Raw genomic sequence first — 23,994 nt, forward strand, 5'->3', positions numbered from 1 at the left:
GGGTTGCGATCCGTTGCCGGACACGGAAAAAGACAAAAGACAAAAAAAAAAAAAAAAAAATCTTTCAGGCAGTGTGTACTTGGTCCTGTTCCATATGTTATTTATTCTAAAGGCAGCTCTGCTGAGGAAATCCAGAATCCACCTGCCAAGACTTACATAGTAGTGTTGTTTTCAAACATAACAATAAACTCACTTATCCTTAACATAGTTCTAAAAAAAACTATATTTCTCCATCTAACTAATGGAGAAGCTAAGGAATAATGAGTAAAATATTACCCTCAATATAACAAATTGGTACCAAAAGTAAAGTCAGAGTTTTTTAATTGCTTCACTATGTTAAGGACCTTTTGATAATATTATTTTGAATTGCTGCCTCTTAAAATTAGTATTTTTATCCTCAGCTTTTTGTTTCACTTTTAACAGCAGGGGTTTTTACCTCCCTCTTAAAATTCTTTCAATTTTTAAAATACACCATACCGAGAGAAAGTATTTTTATCCTCAGCTTTTTGTTTCAGGGGTTTTTACCTCCCTCTTAAAATTCTTTCAATTTTTAAAATACACCATACCGAGAGAAACATCTGTTTTTAATCACATGATAGTAAAAAATTTTTGTTAAATTGTTTCACATCTCAAATGATATTTGCAGGTTTTGAAGTAGTCATTATTGCTGGTATGTTGATAAGAGATAAAGAGGAATTTGCCTGTCTGCATAGTTTCAACAGATGTTATTATAATTTTAGTTCATATACAATATAAATTTTGAGTTTTCACATGCATTTGGTGTTTTGCTTACAATTTTTTAAATACATTATAGGATCTTTTTATTAGAATGGAAGTAAATGAGATTCATTTTGTTTGGACCTATTTATTTTTACTTTTCTACATTGTTTTTCCTTTGCTTTGCTTTTTAATATAACCTACCATGTTGTTCGTATACTTGTATGTTACCTTATGTTCTTTTCCAAACAAATATATTTCAAACGTTGAGTTTGTACCCAAAGGGCATAATTTCTAGTTTGAAATAGAAAGAAAGTGAGGAATGATTTATAATGTAAGTTTTCTGAGATATGGTCATGGAGTTCTTTTGATCTGTACAGGGCCTCCCCTCCCCCACAACATACATACATTTCTGCTTCTTGAATTGAAGAGATGGCCTTTTAATATTACCATTTAATAAAAATGAAAGCTAAGATTTAAATTAAATCCTAAAACTATAATAATAATACATACTATAATAATAATAATACATATTCACTTGTTAGATTTTTTTGTTATTTTGTTCAGAAAGATCCCTTAAAGAATAGGAGGAGGCCTGGGTTCTATGGTTTCCTTCACCATGCATCATCTTAGTTTACTTTATCTCTGTTAGTTTTGATTAGCTTGTATATGAATTGGAGATATGCCATTTTAGCCTAGACTAAGGCTTTGGCCAAAGTACATTTTTGGTCCCTTTCAGCTCTAAGATCTGTGATTTTGTAGTTCTGCTATGGGTTGTGTCAAATGAAAGGTTAACTTGAGAGAGTGTGTGATATCCTTACAGAGGTTCTTCCTGGAGGATAAAACTTGTTTTAACCTCTGCAGTATGACTGAAAACCTCCTCTCATGAGTTTGGCAGTGTGACTTGACTGTAACCTGAACTGCTATGGAGCTTTCCTTTTCACTCCTGGAGGCCCTGTGCCTCAGATAGGTTTTTCAAATTCAAGGTAATGAGAAGGAGATTTTAATAAGGTGTTTTGCTTTCCTCAAAAACATGCATCTCTTCTCCTCATTAAGGTGAACTTATTGGATCGATTCTATTTTTAAAAACACAATTTGAAATGGAGTTGAGTTTAAAGGCCATAGATATGCCTTTGTAAAAGAGAGGGAATAGAGTTGTATAGGACATACAGTTGGCATAAATCAAATTATGTTCTTATATAAGAATTTTATAATAGCTTAACTTGACTCTGTATATTGAGTATATATATTAGGTATATATTAGATATATATACAGAGAGAGAATATATATTAGTATATAGAGTATAAATTGCTGTATAGACATTAAGTTATTCTAGTATAACTCCAAAGTAAATATTATTACTGAAAATATTTTGTCCCTCAAGTTCAGTGAAATTTATATGTGAGAGTCATGTTATTTATTTTAAGGAACATTTGTCTCATTGTGCATTTAGTTCAATATGTCATACCCTATTTGGAAATTAATCTTTTTTAATTTTTATACTCATTAGCTCCATAGTACCATAATGTTTTAGTAACCATGCTGAATTGTAATTCATAATCATTTAGTAACCTTACTACTCAAAAGTGTGATCTGCCTACTCTCCCTGGGAACTTGTTAGAAATGCAAAGTCCAAGGTCTCACCTCAGACCTACTAAATCAAAAACTATGTTTTAACAAGGTCCCCATGTAATTCTATGCACATTAACATTTAAGAAGCACTGATTTAGTACAACTTACTAAGTTAGGTAAGCCACTTTAAAGTGTTATTTTATATAGCTTTTAAACTGTGGAAATCATTCATGGTTTGTCCTCAGAACTGTGTTGCTATTCCTTTAAATGGAATATAAATGTTTGTTGATCTCACGACTGATTAATAATTTAAAAATCTTAAAAATTTTAGGGTGTGTTTAGTTGTAAGGGTATATATATATATATATATGTCTTTATTGTTCCTGTAAGTTTCGACAGACTGCATGCAAAATGTACCCTTGTTCCTCCTATAGTGAGACAGCTAAGATGCAAATAAAAATTACTCTGAGCTTTGCCATATGTGCAAGTGAGAAATCTATGCTGTGATATTAACTAGTACACCAAGGTCAGTGAAAAGGGGTATAGCAATGTACAGGCTCTGGGGCAAATTTGACAAGGCTGTCATAATAGATTATACTATGAGAAGTTTAGTTCTCACTAAGTATTTACTAAAAATATGCTGTGGGATCAACAATGTTCTAAGGCTTTATAGATAATAATAGAAGTTGAAGACATCTAGTTCTACAGGCACTTACCTCGTTGGCCAGTCCACTGCTTGACCATCATCATTTCTTTCATAACTAGATTTATCAAATTGGAACATGTAGTTTCTAATAAATATCAGCTGCACTTTCCCACTACATCACTGTAGTGTGTTCTTCTCTGAAATTGTTTAATTTGGATTACTTAAGTACATATTTTCCCTACTTTGTCAGTTCTGTGTTTAAAATTGCATAGATATTTCTAAAAGTAATTGTTAGTACTAATGACAACTTATTTGTGATAATTTTTTCTTAATCTATTAGGTTGAACCATATTGCCATTTTTGTAGATCAAAAGCATATCAGCAATTTCATAAGGTTGACTTAATAAAAGAAACTTAAGAGATTCCTTGTATCCTATTTTCTGTCACTCAGTAGCCACTAGGGATTATCTTGTTGTAACCCACTTTTGCTTTTGTTGTTTTGTTTGTTTGTTTTTCTTTTTTTTTTTTCCTTTTTGTCTTTTTTCGTGACCGGCAATGGATCACAACCCTCAGTGTCACGCCCGTACCGGACCAGGACCGGCAACGGGATCGCACCCCTCGGTGTTGCTCCCACGCCTCGCTCAGCCAGTGAGTGGCCGGTCTGTATGTGGGATCTGAACCCTCGGCGGGAGCGCCTGCCGCACTTCCCAAGCGGCGCACTGTAGCAGTGCGCCACCGGGCCGGCCCGTTTGTTTGTTTTTCTAATAAAATATGCATTTTAGGAAAACCATGCCCTTACATAGAAATTAACAAATGTAGTAAACATGGGGCTGATAAAAGTTAGTGATGAATTAATAACTTAGAAGTACAGTATTTTTTAAAAATTATCACACAGTATAAACATTGCAACAAGATTCATTAATCTGAACCATTTCCTCTATGTGGTTGCAGTTTTGTTTCAGAAATTTTTAATTTCTTTTTCACAGAGTTTTCAAATCATTTCAGTTGTTTTAGGAAAACAGTTAAATATATTGAACTAATTGGAGAAACTCAGTATAATTTTACAAGAACTAAAATGTAATATTTTTGTTACTGTTGCTGACACTTCACTGTTTAAAACTTTAGTAATTAAACCAAGCTAGTTCAGTTATTAATAACTAAAAACCAATTATTTTGTCCATTTGCCAGTGTTACCAAGGTGAAAATAAAATGAGCCACACAGTTATGAAAGGAAATAGATGCTATCTTTGGATATGGTTTTATTAAAGACTACTATGCTCATATTAAGAATGTGTACTTAATTTTGTGTACATCTTTGAATATATTACATAGTTGCAGTCCTTCCTTACTGGCAATCTCTACAGTAGTAACTAAGGTTTGTTAAATTACAAAGCAAAGATATAACTACAGTTCTTCAGGGGTGCATTCATTCACCTACTAAGAGACTGCCTAATGAAGCATTTCTTAAAGGTGCTTCAGTAAAGGGTGAATTTCCAGATCTTTGTCATTCTGGGCTGAAAGTTAAATAACATTAAGAAAGTACCTGGATCATAAAGCCAACATAGAGGTGGGGATGTGGGATGAAACCACCAATGTTGAAATTTCAGCTTGTTTTATTACTGAGCCTGAAGTTCATACATCATAACAAGTAAATATCTTTTAAAATATAAACTGCAAAGCTTTCCTTTCATTTTACTATTATAGAGAAAAATAATTGTGAATTCAGTGTGTGTTAAAACAACTTCTGTTACCACATTTTGGGTGTTTTATATTATGTGTTATCAAGCTGTGTTTTTGTGTTTTATTTTAGCTTATTTGCACTAATCTTGATGAACTCAGGGAATTAATCACAAAAATCGAGAATGAACTCAAAGATCTGGAAAACAGTAGAAAAAAATCGGTAGGTGTTAATCCAAAAGTTCTGTCTATTATTGTCAGCATTAAAATTTATTCCTGCTTTTTTCTAAAGCCTTTTAAAAATCTTGTTCTCCTGGATTACATGAAAATTTGCAATGAAAGATAGAAACATTGTTTCTCTTATTTCTCCTGTGTGGTCTAGTTTTCATTTTTAATAGACAAAGATGGTGCCAGGGGCAAGTAAATTAATTTTGTTTGCCTGGTTTATATCAGGTACAGTTTTAGATATTTCCCAATATACTGGTTGGTTGTTTTTTGACTAGTAGTTTTTTGGGTAATGTTTACCTTGCAAATATTCTTAAATTAATAATTATATGGAAGTTGATTGCTTAGAAACATAAATTTTTAATTAAGTGTAACATAAAAACAGATGTAAATTGTTTAATTCTGCCCCTTATATTTTTGATATATGCTTAGCTATAATATGACTTTTTAAAGAACTTTTATCAGCTGAAATCTTTTTTAACTTTCACTATATATTCTAAATTCATAATTAATCTTTACTTTCATTTTCTAATTTTTAAAAATTTTTCTTGAGACTAGAGTATAAGGTCATTATATTATTCACCTGACACTTGATGAAACAGTCAGTTTTGTTATTTATTAAATCAGTAGCACCTATTTAACTACCATTTATAGCTGGGTTATTTCACAGATTTGAAACATAATTACACAGTAATAAATAAATGGAGAAAGCTTTTTAAACATTGAAGAAAATCATTTTTTAAAAAACCTTTGTTTTATGCCTTAGGAATATCATGAAGCCACTTTTAGGTCCTTGTTCAGAACATGTTAATATAAATATGTGTAAAATATGGTTAGTGATTCAACAATTTTGATAGCAGATTTGATATCAGTCATTTTATATGCTGCCAGGAAATAACATGTTGGTAGCACTCTGAAGGGAATAGTTGAAAGTAACATAAAAGTACAACCTTCTGAGGTTATTTAATAATAGGGTAAAACAGCCTTAAGAAATTTCTTGCGTGGTACCCCTGAGAATATCACTATAAGAGATAGAATAATGTTCATAATGATAGTTATCAATGCACAAGAAAACATTGTGCTCAACATACAATCTGAGGACGTGGAAAACTGTATAATATGTTTTAGAAATATTTCCGTTAAAAATGGTTCAGCCCCTTATTAGACCCTTATGTTTTCATACATATACTTTAGGTATATGGGCAGTCTCTTGATGTGGAAGACAAGTGTTTAATTATTAAAATTATTTAAATTTATTTGATGTTTTGTGCTCACAAAGGACTGATTCTGTTTAATCGGAAAGAATAGTCTTTTTTTAAAAATCAGGGTGTTATGTGTAGCTTTTTGCAGAAACTGTTTTTAGTGAGGTGTCCACTAGAGACAGATCTATTAAATAAATGTGCTAATTGTCTTCTATGCTGCAGTTAAACATAATTTATTTTATTTTGTTCCCAAATTATAAATTCACATTTTTATTTGTTATTAATGCATAGTTTTAAGTGTAGTTGATTTAAGTACTTACAGCATCTGTTATAGGAGAAAAATACTTTTGCAAGCATTCTAGCGTTTTTCTGTAAAGCCATTCACCTCACTTCCTTGGTGATGTGAGGTGGAAGCATGTTGCCTTTGTTCACAGGAACAAGTAGAAGAAGAGTAAGAGGAAACATAAGCTGACAATACTTGTCGTTATAATCCTTGAGGGCATGGTTATCAGAAAATTTTAAATTATATGTAGGGTTTCATTGATTAGATTTTGTGTCTCCAAACTCGTAACTTGTACATGACCCCTAATATTTGTGTATTAGTTTTAAAATATGTTTTTCACTATTCAAGAAATAGAAATTCTTGGAACTGTATGTAGGGGGGGATGATCTTATTGAGATTACCAACATATGAGCTATTTTCCCTTAATTTAAACTGCCTGAAAGACTGTTTACATGAACAAATTATCTCAACCAATGAAATGGCCACACAGAATAAAACAAATAATAAAACTTTGCATCTCAGTATCATTTTTTATTTCTTTACAAAAGCTAATATTGAGTGTGATAGATATTAGTTACAAGAATTAACTTTATCAAATGTTTATGTTAATATTTAATATCAGTTTATTTGTCTGGCATCATTTGGGAATAAGGTGTTCCACATAACTAAATTTTCTAGTTAACTGAGACTTAAACACTTCAATACTAAAACCCTTATTTTAATCATTTAATGGAAAATTTCCCTGTTTCCTCGTATTATACTAAACACAATTTAACCCTTTTTTGGTAAATCAAGGGTCATTATTATAAATATCAATAACTATTTGTTACTGTAAAAATTTATTGATATCATAACGAAAGGCTTTTATGCTGTGTATTATGAAGGTAACCCTTTTTTGGTAAATCAAGGGTCATTATTATAAATATCAATAACTAGTTGTTACTGTAAAAATTTATTGATATCATAACGAAAGGCTTTTATGCTGTGTATTATGAAGGATTTTGTTTGTTTGTATTTTTGCTTTTGTTCTGTCTCTTTCTTCATTGCCAGGCTGTCTGTCAGCTGTCGTTTCTTGTGTATGTGCACATACTTGCCCTAGCTGATATACTGTGGATTAAGAAAGCAGGTAACCATACTTACTAGAATTGGGCTCATGGTGAGGACCTAAGGGACTTCTTAATAGTGAAGTGTTTAAACTTGGTGATAGTGATATTTTGACTGATTCCTTGTCTTGTGGACTTCCTTCACTATTATCGCCAGACAAATGAAGTATTAATATTGATCTTCATAAAAGTATATGAATGTTAAAATTAAAAGTGTTTAGAATCAAAAAAATTCTCTTCTTCGTTATCAGCTTTCATATGTACAATAATGGCTTCAATAACAAAGAAGATATGTTGCACATAAACATTTGGTTGTCATCAACGTCATTACTAAAGATAGAAATTACACATGTAATAGAGGATTTAACATGGATTCTTATAAACACCTCGCTACCTCAGGCGCTTCTTCTCTTCAGGACCTTTCCAGATATTTTTTCTTACTAAAGCAACAAGGAAGAACGATCCCATTTCCTCACCCTGGTCAACATTCTGTTTTAAAAGGTTTTGCATTTGGTTTTTTTTTTAATTAATAGACTTCATTTTTTAGAACAATTTTATGTTTACATAAAAAAGCTTTTTTAATCTCTTAGAGGTTTTGCTATTGAGCTCCTCAGTGTATTGGAAGACTTAGCCTTTTAAAATCTAGATTGTTTACTCATTCTTGCAAGATAACGAATTCCATTTATGGTTAATAATGAGAAGAGAGAAAAATGCTTTAATTTTCTCAGGTTTACTCAGTTCACTTGATCTCATCACTTTCTTTAGGGGCTTAGTCAAAAAAGACTCGATATCCTTTGATCCCGCAATGCTGTACTTAATTATCTACCTGAGATTTAAAAGGAGACTGCTGGTTGAGATAAAAAGAAATATGTTGTTTGACAAAGTCCTTTAATTTTGTCTTTCTCATCGTTATTAGATCATGGGATTCTTTAGTGACCTAAAGGATAAATCACGCTGTTTTATTGTTTTTGTGTTTTAGTTAAGCAGTAAAATTTACTTTTTGCTTAATTATTTGGAAAATGTCCTTTGTAGTCAAGGAAATTTATTAGTTTTCCAGAAAGATAAAGCTAAGATATTGACAAATTTACCTGATTCTGTTTTATTTGAAATTTGTTAGACATTATTTCTTTCTAAATAATAAAAATTGGATGATTTTTTGCCAAGGTTATATTTCTAGGTTTTCCATGTGAGCACCTTTTTTCTCATATCTGCTTCATTTCCTTATGCTTTTATATCATAGTTTAGATTTTCAAAGAGGTTTCAATCTTTTTTCCTTCAAAAAGGAAAGGTCCATGTAGAGATTGGGTGGTACAAGGAGAGTGAAAATTTGGCAACAAAAAGATGTTATTTATAAGAAAAGAAACCTTGTCTGGATTATATAATGATAAATGAAATTCTTATCAGTATAGATAAACTAAAATTTTAAATATAAGACCATATCTTTCCTAACATATCTTTTAACAGGTAAGCACTTCAGTACTGAGCAAGATTTAAGACATTTCAGTTATTTCTAAATGTTATAAACAGTATGTAAGAAAAACTATAAAAAACTGCCTGTGCTCTTGATCCTGTGATGCTATTTGGGATTTAACTTCTATTCTTCCCATTCCTTTTCCCCACCCCCAAAAGTAATTTACACAATGGTGCATTTAACAGACTACCACTAATATGGAAATTTAGAAACAGCCCATATGTCCAACAGTAGGGAGATAACTGACCAAGCAATAATATTAACATATTGTATATCATATAGCTAGTAAAACAAAATATTGGTGGATCATTGCTACTACATGAAAACATTGTGGAATGTTAAATTTTAATAACATATAAAATAATATGTGCATATGATTAAAGTATATAAAAAGGCATGTTAAAAAGAATTGTAAAGAAATTTAAAATAATGAATAAAATTAATTTTTATGTTCTTAAAGTGATTTAAATTCATAATACAATAACAATACTTTTCTTACCTAACCGGAGGCTTTACACTAGCTAGACCAAACATTGAAGAAGTGAGAAGCTTAGATCAGAAATGGTCACACCCCATTTTTTGGTTGCCGAGTTCTAAGCCTGTGTTTATCTATCAGTCAGGGATTCCTTTGGCCCCGCCCCACCCCCCTGAGACTTTGGGCAATGTCTGAAGACATTTTTGGTTGTCACAGTTGAAGAGGTGGTAATGACATTAAATGAATAGAGGCCAGAGATCCTACATTGTAACAATCCTATATGAAATTCCCCCACAACAAAGAATTATCTGGCCCCAAATGTTGGTTTTGCTGAGGTTGTAAAACCCTGGTATAAGCCTGTATTTGCTATGGGCACTATGCTTTCCTTCTGTCTGCTGATGTCATCTTATTATAGGGAGAAAACAAGTTGATGTTTTCGAAGTTAGGTAGAAATCAGTGAAATCATAATAACGGGTCACATAATTGAGAGTATTCTGTTACATCATATACTTCCAATTCAGACTTGTATTTGATGGAACTTGTGAATGTCAGTAGCCTTTACCCTTCATAATTCTATCATATAATTAAGATCTTGACCTTAGTGTCAGATGTGTTAGCTGCCTTCAATCCATTATGATTTATCACCTCTTTTAAATATGTTCACCATTTACCTTTAACTTAGTATAGGAAATGAAGTTATGAATAACATGGTTATATACTTGTATGAATTTTCTTTATTCATTTTTAGAAACATGATGTTATATAACCTTAAAATATGAAGTTATAGTAAGAATGATACACGAGTAAATAGAGAAATAAGGTCAAATAATGTTATAAAACTTCACGTGTTACATGAATTTATGTGGACCTAAAATGTAATTGTATATAGTAAAGCCTGATAAAAGGCAGATAAATTATTATGCATTAATCTTCTTTTCTAACTCCTGTAAAAAAGAAATTTTACTCTATTATAAGGAAGGATTATGTGATTTTTTCCTCATCTCTCCATTTCATTCTCATTTTCTCATAGTGAGGCATCAAATTAAAATTATTTTTTAGCCAGCTGTTTAGAGTACAAAGTCTATTTCATTAGTGTAAGGAACATTAAGTACATTGAGAGTCCTCAGTAAGCCCTAATCAACTTTATTTAATGTCTTTGGTTATAGGTATGGTTGTAATAATGTGTAAATTATTAAAATTAGTTTTGCTTAAGGTTTTGAAAATTACATCATTGTATATAGTATGTTTTCTTATTCTAGATCTTATGGTAAACTAGTTAATGGTTAACAAAACTGAAAACTATCTCAGTTACCAGGGGGAAATCACTTTATCTTTCTTTTTTGTCTTTTTTCGTGACCGGCAACGGATCGCAACCCTCAGTGTCGCGCCCGTACCGGACCGAGACCGGCAACGGGATCGCAACCCTCGGTGTTGCTCCCGCATCTCGCTCAGCCAGTGAGCGGCCGGTCTGTATGTGGGATCCAAACCCTCAGCGGGAGCGCTGCCGCACTTCCCAAGCCGCGCACTGTAGCAGTGCGCCACCGGGCTGGCCCCACTTTATCTTTAAATAGTCACATTTAAATCTTTTAAAAATTAAAAGTGACCTGTTGGAAATACTGCACAACAGATAAAATAAGTTTCCTTATCTGTCCTAGTTACAGATTCTAGTCTTATTCATTAGGTAAGTATTTCCTGAATGTCTTCTATGTGCTATGTATAGTATCAGGAACTTGGGAGGGATCCAAAGATTAAAGCCAAGTTCTTATCTTCAAGGAATTTACTTATAGAGCTTAAGATTTTATTCTTAACCCTAGGAACAAATTTTTAATTTTAATCAGGGTTGGTTGGGCTAGCCTTTTTTAATCTTTTGTTTTTAAGCTGTGTTTATTCAGAAGTCACCAGGCACCCTGGACACTTGCTTACTTCCTCATTGCATGTATGTATGTTGTTTGAGAGTAGGTGGAAGGACAAATAACACGTGGATTTTATGAAGAATCAAATGTTAACTGACATGTTCAAAATAATAATGGGAAAAGAGTTAAATGACAGGAAATGTGAACCAGAATAATATATGACTGGTAAGGCAAGCAAAGCTTCAGTTGACTATAGTCACTGAATTATCTGAGAATTTATTGTCCTTGTTTATCTGTGCTAAGTCTTTCAAGTATTTTTTGACATTTAATAACTACTCTGCTCAACTAAGAATAAGATTTTAACTCTTGTTAATAGTGTTCACTGTTTTTCCTTATTGCAATTTGTATTATTTTGAATCCCATCAGGGAAACTTTCTTGAAAACAATATTTGAAAACCTCTTTTCTTCCAAAGAAAGTTTCAGTTAAAAGGAAAAGAGGTGATATGGTGTTTCTATATCAGGCAGAGAGTTAATGCTATATATTCCAAGCATGGAGTGAGTAAGCTTCATGAAGAGTTGAACCAGGTGGCAAATCCTTCTGCATAGACAGAGCTTCATAGTGTGGCTTTTATAATTTGCCTTAAACCTTTTTGAATTACTTATCACACACCTTATTCAAATATAAGTAACATGTTAAGTGTCAAATATTTTTCAGAGTTCCAGTAAATTTGTATTATCTTCTGTTTAACAGTTACTTTACTACCTTCCACTCTTCTGAAAAATTAAATTTTAATCTATGGGGGATAAAAGCCAAAAAATGAGCTTCACATCATTCTCTCTTTTTATATTACAAAAGATATTGAAATCTTTGGAAAGACCTTAGTTCGATGTTTTTTGTGAATTGGGAAGGAATATTGTCAAAAAAAATTAGAGTACTAAACACTAGTAAAACTTTCCTATCATTTTACCATACTCTGTAGAAAAAAGAAAAAAAGAAACATTATATACTGAAGAAAAATCCAGAATCCAGCAGAGAACAAAAAGGAACTTAAACACAGGGCACAGAGTCTACATGTGGATGGTCTAGTACTTTAAAATAGAAATAGAAAAAGGCCTTTCATGGAACCAATTTCTTTTTATGTGGATGTGATTCTAACAGGTAGTAGCAACTGCTTCTAATTAGGACAAGAAATATTTAAGGCAGATTTATTGACAGCATGAACACTGATAAATAATTTTTAAAAAGACAAAACTACCAAAGCAGATCTTAGGAGTTCAAAAGTCTAATAATCAATAACCATTTAGTATAGGAATATAAGTAATAGCTCTAGAAACTTCAGCTGTCCTGAGAGTGAGTCACTGTATTAAAACATAACACAATAACTTGGTTATAATGATGACCCATCATCAAAAGTTAAATTATATTCATGTGTTGTCAGAATATCTGAAAAGACTTATATTTTAGGAATATTTCTATCAGTTTTTAAAAATCTTTCACTTCTAAGGAGGAAATTTCATTGGTTATCTGAGAAGTTTGCTTATATAATTGAATATTTATTGTGGGCCTATTCTGTGGTAAGTGCTGTGATAGAGTATGAGAATGTGAAAATAAGTAGGACACTGTCCCTGCCTTACGGTATTTTCAGTCTTAATTTCACTTATGTGGAACTTTTTATACCTTGATGATGCCAGATAAACATAGCATTACTTAATGGTTTAGATAGTGCTGTCACTTGCATGAGAACCCACCTTTTTGATAGCACGTACAGATTTGATAAATTTTCATCTCCTTTGCTACCACCAGTTTACTCTAAAGGATCAAATTTGGGTTTGATACAGATTTGATAAATTTTCATCTCCTTTGCTACCACCAGTTTACTCTAAAGGATCAAATTTGGATATTCAACCAGTGGTTAAGTTCCAGTCAAGGGTTTGTTCTTTTCTGTAAATGAAAATGGTAGCATATCATCTGTTAAATGTATTTGTTAAATTTTCTTCCCTGTAATGGTGAACTACCTCCCTAGAAATGTTATCTTCCACTCAGTTTTTCCTTCTCTACAAAGCCAGAAGACACAGAAGTTTTCATTGTTATAGTTGTATGCCTTCATGCTTTCTGTTTAAATGATAGTTTAGAAATATAATGGAAATGTTGTACATAGTAGTCAATGTATTCAGTATGGGATGCTTTTAAAATTTTAAGTAAAATGCCTTAAATTAGTCATAAGTGAAAACTGAAGAGAATATCTTGAGAGAAAATAATAGCATATGATAGTTATGTTAGAACCTCTGGCAGTATTAAAATACTTTTTAACTTTTTCCATAGTGATATGCAGACATTTCACTATACTGCTAAACTAGCAGTTTTTTGAGGGACTATATACCAACAAGATAAATGTGATGTTTTACCCCCAGAATTGAATATGCAGGAATATATGAATATGGTGGTAGTTTCTCTAGGTAAGCAATAAGAAAAAAAGTGAATGCTTACTGAATATAGTATTACCTTTTCATTTAATGTTACTTAGACTAAGGAGAATGTCAGATAATTAGTTTGTTAAAATACTTAATTACATTTCATTTATTTATGCTATGTTTTTATACATATGAGTTTAAATTATTTGTAAGCTACCTTTGGATGTTGCTAGTGATTCTAAATAAGATGTAAGGGTTCAGTGGCTTTTCTAAAAGTTATCTGTTTTTATTTGAAAAGCATAATATATTGACATTAATCCATTTTCCACCACCAGATTTATGCCTGTGACAAGAACCAAGTCTGTAACAAAAAATATTTTGTGACCCATGTTTCTGTGCTTTAACATGTATATGTAAATAAAAGCATATAGGAAAGTAGCATTCATACTTTATATTTATCTTTTCTTTGTACTGTTCTTTTTAATAAAAATGTTATCATCTCTACAATAACACCTTCTTTTTTTTTTTTTTGTCCTTTTTGTGACCAGTAAGGGGACTGCAACCCTTGGCTTGGTGTCGCCCGCACCGTGCTCAACCAGTGAGCGCGCACTGGCCATCCCTATATAGGATCCGAACCCGCGGCGGGAGCGCCACTGCACTCCCAGCATCGCACTCTCCTGAGTGCGCCACGGGGTCGGCCCTACAATAACACCTTCTAAACTTAAAAAAAGCATTCTTTATACATTTATATATGATTTTAATTTTTTCTCCGTATGACTGCTGATACCTGTTTTGTTTAGATATAATGTTACAAGAAAATCTGTATAAGTAACTGCATGCTTTGTGTAAACAAGTGACTTTCATCTAAGTCTAACATTACAAAGCACCTAAATTTATGAAAGTGTGCGAAATATATCCATGGTGATGAGAAATTTAATAAATACAGAATTTATTTATTTTCCTTTTTCTTCTTTTTCTTCCTTTTAGGTGTCCAATATCCCCAGCATCAGTAGATTGCCAGCTCCCTCCCCTTGCAACACCTCAGCCAGCATTATGCTGGTACTGTCAAACCCATCCCAGATTACTGCAGCAGAATGGAGTTGTTCTTTAGCTGTAAGGTAAGTTTCCATCCCCATTCATTTCATACACATAGAGACGCAGCTTTTCATTTTACAATATTGTGCAGTTTTGTAAGTTTTTTTAAAGTTTGTTTTTCCTTAACGATTTCTTAAGTTATTAATATATCATACTCAAAAACTTATAAAACTGCATAATATAATAATATGGTCTTACCTTGCGACCATAGACCAGCTCCTTTTTGTAGTAATCCCTATGAGGTTGTAAAACCTGAAACTCTGAGCCCACCACTAAGTAGAAAGAGACAGTGTCATTATTTTAATTCCATTTCAGTTATAAGCATCATGCTTTGACCACAGATGATGATACATTAAACAAGCAGTGTGAGTTTCCCTTTTACTGTTAGTGGTTAAAGGACCTTACCTCAAATATCAGTCTCAGAGCAGTGATTCTCAACTTTTTAAAAACCTATGTCTCTTTTTGATAAACATAAATCCTATGGACTCACATACCCCATGGCAGGATATAGGGGTGCCCTTTGTAGAGGTCATTATATTCTTTATATATATCTTCTAGGCAAAACATTTATCAATCTTTACTTTCTATAATTTGTGTTAGGAAATTAATAAACTTTTTGGTTTGTTTTCTAAATACAGAATGATAAAACATGCATTTTCAAATTATAAATGAAATATCATACCACCACTATCCCAAGTTGAGAATATGTAATATGAAGAAAGGAAAGAAGCCCACAAAACATATATAAAGTCAGAAGGTCATAAATATTTCAAAACAGGTCAGTGGATAAGGCAGGGTTATATGAAAGTCATATTCTCTGATTAATATTTAAGTTCCCTTCCTTGTATATAGTCTGGTAGTTCAGTAGTATATTTCTGAATGTAAGATTAATTTAAAATTAGTAAACAAAATAAAAGGTAAAATTTTTCTGATCCTTTTTAAACTTGTTTCTACAAAAATTAATATTGTAATTTAGCAGAGACACAAGTACAGCTGACAGAGGTCTTGAAATAACAAGATCCAGCTTGTTATTGTTGTTATTTCAAGACAAGAGTCTCCCTTTCCTGTGCCTCATCTACCTAGAACTAAGGTCTTCTGTCCCATAATACTGCTAGTCCTTCTGCGTCCCCCACCCCTCACCACATACTAATCCAGACAGCAACCATACTGCCCAGGTTAACTCTGCAACTGTCATTTTTGTCCTTGTAACCCCCAATGAGCATGCCTGGTGTTCTCTAGTCTGTTAACACTTTTCCAATTAATTCTACCACAAAGAGGATATTCTCTCTACCTTCATTCCTCATACCTTTCCTCCTCCTCCTCCTCTCTTGAGCTTGGGAAAGTTTACTTTCACTCTCACCATTTCATTTTTGAGCCAAATAGTAGTTGAGAAGTAGAAGAATGTTGTTTATGCTTTATTAAATGGGGGAAAATCTACCTATTTTCTATTTTTTTATTAAAACAAAACCCTACCTCATTCCACAAAGAATTTAGGGTGGCTGTCATCTGCCTTTTTATTTTCCTCAATTTAAGTTCACTTTCCCTAGATGAAAGTTATTTCTTGTTTAGTTTTATTGTATATCAGTTTAACAGGTTTGTTTTCATGGGTTAGAATAAGCACTTTATAACATTTCTTTAAGAAAAATAAACACTTAAGGTTTAAGTCATTGTTAACTTGAGTCCTGTGTGTACTTTAAACATTTAACAAGAAGGCCTATCTAGGTCAATATATGAAATGAAAATTAGTTTTCTTGAATTTTTTCTTAATATGATTTGTCATGCCACTAAGAAGACAAAAGAATTAGTCAGTGAGCTTAGGTTCCGTATACATTATATGCACATGCACATAAATCCCATATCTTCCTACTTTTCTAATAAGCAATTCCCCTTCTGAGAGATGAAAACCTTAGACGTAGAAATGTAGCTGTTTATTTTTACAAACATAAACATTCTGTTGGTTTAAAACACAAAATAATTTTTTTGGTAAACCTGTACTGTTAGTCACTTAGGTTTATATTTGACTAAAATTTCCATGACTAAATGTTGAAGGCATTATATATGTAAAATTGGGAAATTTATACACATATTTAGAACACTTTTGCTCCAGGTAGTGGTAATTTTTCTGTACAAATTGACTTACTTAACAGTTGCTGTAGGATGAAGTTTTATTTTGTGCATGTTCAATGTGATCCATTACATATGTAGTTATGTGTCTCTTGTTAGAAATAAAATGTGTGGATTGTATGGTATGTGAGTTATATCTCAAAGCTGTTACAAAAAAAATGTTTATATAACAGTAGATGATGATGATGAGTGTACACTAACATTGTGGAGAAGTGGGGGTTGGCTTACCTGCTGTAAATTTATTGTTCCTATGGTATTCAAAGAGGTTTTTGTAACCTGTGTCAGATAGAATTTTTGTGATGCAGTTTGTAAGAGGTAGTGATGTAGTTCTAAGAGCTTGGACTTTGATATCAGGCAGATATCGGTTCAAGTTATAGGATCTTAAACAAGTCATTTAATCTCTCTGTGCCTTAGTTTCATCATTTATTAAGTGAATATAACAATGTGCACACCTCAAAAGGGTTTTCATAAGTGCTAGAGCTCTCTCTAGGTACATATATGCGAAATACCTAGGATAATACTTAGCAATGGAGGGGGTTCAGTAATTATTAACTCAATTTAGCATTATAGTATTTTTTGTGATTATTTTTATTTATACATATTTATGAGGTACAGAGTTGACTATCAGTATTTGTGTACAGTATGTGATGATCAAACCGGTATTTATTAGCATGTTCATCATTACAAATCATAATTACTTTTTGTGTGCCTTATCCAATTACTCCTTATTCCCTCCTCCTCCTCCCCCTTTCCCACCTCTAATATCTATAGGTTCTCTCCTTCTGAAAGTTCAGTGTTTTACTATGGTCTGGCTTTCTTTCTTTGTTTCTTAGTACAACTTATGAGTGAGGACATGGGATATTTCTCTTTATGTGCCTGGCTTATTTCACTTAACATAATTTTCTCCAAGCTCATCCATGTTGGTGCAAATGGCAGAATTTCATTCTTTTTTATGGCTGGGTAGTATTCTATTGTTTATATATACCACATTTTCCTGATCCAGTTGTCCGCTGATGGACATTTAGGTCGGTTCCATATCTTGATTGTTGTAAATAGAGCTTCAGTGAGACATGGGCATGCGAGTGCAGGTATCCTTTTGACATGATGATTTCCATTCCACTGGGTATATACCCAGAAGTGGGATTTCTGGATAATATGGTAGTTCTATCTGTAGTTGTTTGAGAAACCTCCATACTGTTTTCCATAATAGCTGTACTGTTTAACAGTCGCACCAACAGTGTAGAAGAGTTCCTTTTTCTCCACATCCTCACCAGCATTTGTTATTCTTGGTCTTTTTGATGATAGCCAGTCCAGCTGGGGTGAGATGATACCTCAGTGTATTTTTGATTTGCATTTCCCTGATGATTAGTGATGTTGAGCATTTTTTCATGTACCTGTTGGCCATTTGTATGTTTTCCTTTGAAAAATGTCTATTCAGCTCCTTTGCCCATTTTTTAATTGGATCATTTAGTTTTTTACTGTGAAGTTGTATGAGTTCCTCCTATATCCTGGATATTAATCCCTTGTCAGCTGTATGATTTGCAAATATTTTCTCCCATTCTGTAGGTTGTCTTTTCACTCTGTTTGTTTCCTTTGCTGTGTAGAAGCTTTTTAGTTTGATATAATCCCGTTTATTTTTTTCTTTTGTTGCTTGTGCTTTTGGGGTCTTATTCATAAAGTCTTTGCCCAGTCCTGCATCCTGAAGTGTTCCCCCTACATTTTCTTTTAGGAGTTTTGTAGTTTCAGGTCTTATATTTAAGTCTTTAATCCATTTTGAGTTGATTTTGGTATATGGCAAGAGGTACAGGTGTAGTTTCATTTTTCTACACATGGTTATCCAGTTTTCCCAGCACGATTTACTAAAGAGGCTGTCTTTTCCCCAATGTATGTTCTTGCACCTTTATCAAAGATCAATTGGCTTAAGTACCTGGGTTGATTTTGGGTTCTTCTCTATTCCATTGGTCCATGTGTCTGTTTTTATGCCAGGACTGTGCTGTTTTGGTTACTATAGCTGTAATATAATTTGAAGTCAGGTAGTGTAATGTCTCCGGTTTTGGTTTTTTTGCTCAGGATTGCTTTGTGTATTCGGGATCTGTTGTTTCATCGGAATTTTAGGATTATTTTTTTCTGTTTCTGTGAAGAATGTCATTGGTATTTTGATGGGGATGCATTGAATCTGTAGATTGCTTTGGGTAGTATGGACATTTTCACAACATTAATTCTTCCAATCCATGAGCATGGAAGGTATTTCCATCTTTTGGTGTCCTCTTTACTTTCTTTCAGCAGAATTTTTAGTTTTCATTTTGCATTGTATTAAAAACAATGACTGCTTTGGTTGCTTTTCTGTGCTGGAAACATTTTAAAATAAAATAATTATAAAATTTCCTGAAGAAGTTTGTTATGAAGACTGTTTTTGGATATGATAATAAATCTAGCTATTATCCCCTTTTTCCCCATTCTGGGAAAATACAAAACCTTTACTGAAATGAGCCATGTCATTTACTTATTTATGAATTTATATATATGTATGTATCTTTATTTTTTTTCCTTTTTGTCTTTTTTCGTGTCCGGCAACGGATCGCAACCCTCAGTGTCGCGCCCGTACCGGACCGGGACCGGCAACGGGATCGCAACCCTCGGTGTTGCACCCGCACCTCGCTCAGCCAGTGAGCGGGAACCGGTCTGTATGTGGGATCCGAACCCTCGGTGGGAGCGCCGCCGCACTCCCAAGCGGCGCACTGTAGCAGTGCGCCACCGGGCCAGCCCCTATATATGTATGTATCTTCACATGTATTTAGCAAATGATTTACTAAAACATTTATAATTGATGCAATTAAAACATTTTTTTAAAATTTCCTGGTTGGATGAAATGGGTTCCAAATGTCTCCTGTAGAATTGAAGTGATTAAATATATTGAATAAGATTTATTACAGAATATTTTCCCCCTTTCTGCAACCTTCTGAAGAAGAAATACATTTTTGGAGACTTATTGGCATTTTGTTTTTTACTCAGAAAATAAGCTTGATGTTGACTTTTAGATTAAATCTAAGGGATTTACTTTAGAAATTGTGTTTTTAGGGCAAATGGTATCATCGGAGGCAAGCTGTAAAAGAATTGCATAGCACATTGATACGTCTTTTAAATGAATTGCTGCCATGGGAGCCAAAGTTAATGAAGGCTTTTCAAAGAAACAGGTAATTCAAGATTTATAGACTGTTTTACTTATTTTAAGGCTCTTAATTTATGACTTTGGGAAGTTGTCCTGAAATCATTTAATAAGTTTTTCATTCATTTGTAGTTCAGCAGATATTTTTTGAGTGTCCATTGTGTGCAAGGCACTTCCTAAGCCCTAAGAACGTCGTGTTCATAAATAAAGCCCCCAGTCTGTGACTTTACATTCTAATGGAAGAAACAGACAAACTTAAGTGTCCGATGGTGAAAAGTGCTGTGAAGAAAAATAAAGCAGGGTAAGGGGAATAGAAAATGCCTGGTTTAGAAGGGATGAAGCTTACTCTTTTATCCAGGTGTCATGGGAAGCTTCCCAAACAAGTTGCTGTTTGAACAGAGACCGGAAGGAAATGAGGAAGCCATGTGCATATCTGTGGGGAAAACATAGTGAATAGAAAGGTGTAAAAGCGCTAAGGTTGGAAACATGTTTGGCATTTACAGGAAATGCAAGGAGGCAGGTGAAACCAGCAGAGAGTGAGTGAGAAACACAATAAGAGAGAAGAGGCAGAGAAGTAAAGGGTAAGGTAGCCAGATCACATGGGTCGATAAGGACTTTAGTTTTTACACCGAGTGAGATGAGAAGCCATTGAAGGATGATAAGCAGAGAAGGGACATGATCTGACATGTTTTAAAGCATTCACTCTGCTGCTGTGTTGAGATTAGTGTGATGAATGGGACAAAGATGAAAGCAGGGAAACCGGTTACACGAGGTGTTAGTCCATTTCTGTTGCTTATAACAAAATACCTGGAACTAAGTACTTTGGAAAGAAAATGAAATTTATTGCTAATAGCTTTGGAGGCTGGGAAGTCCACAGTCCAGGGATCACATCTGACTCTATAGTAATGCAGGGGTCTCATATGGCAGAAAATGGCAGAGCAGAGAGAGCAAGCATAACCTTCTCATTCACTCTGTTTTTAAAGCCCTCAGAACCATACCCCTGATCACCATTATTAATCCATTCATTATGTCATGGTCCTATAATCTAACTACCTCTTCAAGTCTCCACCTTTCAACTACCATAATAGGATTTCCCACCCTCAACAGTTACAGTGGGGATTAAGTTTTGGGGGACTTTCAACCCAAGGCACACTATAACAGTAATCCAGAAGAAAAATGGTGTTGGTTTAGACCAGGATAGTAGCAGTGCAGGTGCCAAGGAGTAGGTTGGATTCTGGACATATCTTGAAAAAAGGATTGGTAGAATTTCTTTAAGGATTTGGGGTGTGTTGAGAAAGTGAGGAGTAAAAAAGATGATGCCCAATATTTTTGTTCTAAACAACTGGAATAATGGAGTTGCTATTAACTGATATAGAGGAAACTGAAAGAGTGGCAGGTTTGGGGGGTGGGGGAATAGGGAGAATTAAAGAGTTTGGATTTCAACATGTTTATACGCTTTTTTAGACATCTAATTAGTGTTATTGAATAGGCAGTTCAATATATGAGTCTGAGCTCAAGGGAGTCAGCCAGGCTGGAGGTACAAATTTGGGACTTGTCAGCATATCAGTTGTATTTAAATTGTATGAAACAAGACTAGGATGTGAGCACAGTTAGAGAAGAAGAGATAACTGAACACTGGACATTCCAACATTTAGAGGTGGTAGAGTTGAGTACAACTTGGCAGAAGAGACTTTGAAGGAGCGCGGTAGAAATTGCCTAGGATGTGAGCACAGTTAGAGAAGAAGAGATAACTGAACACTGGACGTTCCAACATTTAGAGGTGGTAGAGTTGAGTACAACTTGGCAGAAGAGACTTTGAAGGAGCGCTCAGCAAGGGAAGGAAGATAACCAAGGAAGAGTGGTGTCTTGGAAACCAGGTAAAGAAAATGTTTCTAAAAGGAGGTCTGGTCATGATAGGTTGAGGAAGATGAGGAAGAGAATTCATTATTCAATTTGGCAACATGGAGATCATTGATAGCCTTTGCAAGCTGTGCTGTAGAAAAGTGGGTAAAAGTCTTAGGAGTCTGTACAAGAGAATAAGGGGAGAGGAACTGAAGAGTCATCTTTCATGGAGATCTGCTGTAGAGTAGAGAAATGAGGCAGTACCTGGAAGGATAGGGTAAAGAGAAGGTGTTTTTGTTTATTTTGATTAATGGGAGAAATAACATGTTTGTACACTGGTAGAAATGATCTAATAGACAAAAAACAAACTTAAGCAAACATTTGGTAAACTGATATCCTTGAATAGACAAGAGAGAATGCATATAAGTAGGAGACAGAAAATATGAGTACAAATTAAAGTAAGTTGCAGATGAGTGTGAGCCTGCAAAAATTCTCTTCTGATTGCTTCTCTTTTCCATGAAATAAGCAGAGTCATTAGCTGAGACTGAAGTGACTGAGAGCAAGAAGGGAGCAGAACTTCATACTACCCCCACGTAGATATTTCTCCATTCCAATATTATAGATTAAAAGGGAAATCATTTTGTGACTATCCTGTGGTAACCCATTCTTATGCATCCCAGCCCTCATCTGCTCCCTAAAACCCTTAAACAATCATTTAAAACATAAATGAATTGAGAGTAATTATTAACTAACATTTGTTGAATATTTATGTGCCACACATACTATGAGGTAAGTACTATTACTATCCCCTGTACGAAAAAGGAAACAAGCTTAGAAAGATTAAGGAATTTGCCCAAAGTCTTACAACTAGTAAGTGACAGAGGTATGACTTAAACTCCAATATGCACAAATAAGAATATGTAGCAAAAATAAATTGAAGAACGTATGTTCAGATTTATTTTTTAAACAAACAAAAAAGAAACTTAAGGGTAAAGGTTGAGGGTAGAGTGGAGAACTTAGTTGAAAGTAAAAGGAATAATAAAGGATTTCTGAAATACTATGTAATCATTTAGTAGTGTTTCTATCTCTCTGTAGTTTCTCAGAAATATAGCTATTATATTTTAATGTGAAATGGATCTTTGTGAAAATCAGATCTCTTTTCAACCTTGTTTCCCTAAGCTTTATAACAAAATAATTCAGGTAAAACTGAAAGGTTTAGATATGATTACTTTCAGGATTAAAAAATAGATTTGTTTGCTTGTTACTATCTGTATAATAGTCACAATAATGGATGCTGATGATTAGAATTTAACTCTTTAAAAATGACCTTTTAAACTGTAATATAATTAGTAATTTAAAAATTATCTCAAATGTTTCTGTCAGTGCAGCTAGAAAAATATGTTACCTTTCTCTCATTTAATAGGTCTAATAGTAGCCCTTAGGAAGACAAACAGGTGGTATGTTCAAATGCATTATTCTGAAATTTGCAGATATAATCTTAAAAGTTTCTTATGCCTATACCCTAAGTTTTGTCTTTTTGAGCATTTAATCACTGCAAGACTGAACTAACCATCTAAAATACACTTAAGATTAAAACATAATTTTTAGTGACTTAATTGAAAATATTTCAATATACGAATATAGTTTAAAGAGTTAGTTTAACTTCCAAGAGTTTAATACATATGTATTGTTTCTTACACTGGGTATTTTATTTCAGGAGCCGCCTAAAGAAAGACTATGATGATTTCAGAAGACAACCTGATCATGATAAATTTACTAGAGAACTGTGGACTAGTGAAGAAGGTGAAGGAGATCCTGGAAAAGAATCTCCTAGAGTAGATATTAGTAAGTCTGTAGACTCGACAGAACTTCTGGATATCCTGGAGAAAGATCACTTTGATTCAGGTAGGCATAAAATTATTTTTAAGTTAACATTAAATGCACAAAGAGAAGTTTTTGTTGTGAAGGCAAAGATAATCTGGTTAATGAAGTATATTGATTGGGGAAATCTGATACGTTTTGAAGTAGTATTGTTCATGTCCTTCTAAGAAGTTTCTTGGGAGTCATTATTACATTTTTAGGAGTTTCTGGGGCCAATGCTTGATTCCAAATTGTAGGTGCATCATTACT

The 23,994-nt window shown here is 33.4% G+C and overlaps 1 protein-coding gene across 1 annotated transcript in view; it reads left to right on the forward strand.

The window, feature by feature from the left end:
- KIAA2026 (KIAA2026 ortholog) overlaps positions 1-23,994 on the forward strand; it is a gene marked incomplete at its 5' end in the record, with an annotated part of 46,367 nt that overhangs the window by 16,963 nt on the left and 5,410 nt on the right. The window contains 3 exons of the mRNA XM_008568643.1: positions 4,747-4,836; positions 19,935-20,050; positions 23,582-23,769. Of these exons, the coding sequence (XP_008566865.1) occupies positions 4,747-4,836; positions 19,935-20,050; positions 23,582-23,769 (394 nt within the window). The remainder of the gene's footprint in view (positions 1-4,746; positions 4,837-19,934; positions 20,051-23,581; positions 23,770-23,994) is intronic.

This window comes from Galeopterus variegatus, unplaced genomic scaffold (assembly GCF_000696425.1).
Source record: "Galeopterus variegatus unplaced genomic scaffold, G_variegatus-3.0.2 Scaffold427, whole genome shotgun sequence".
Classification (NCBI taxonomy): Eukaryota; Metazoa; Chordata; class Mammalia; order Dermoptera; family Cynocephalidae; genus Galeopterus; species Galeopterus variegatus.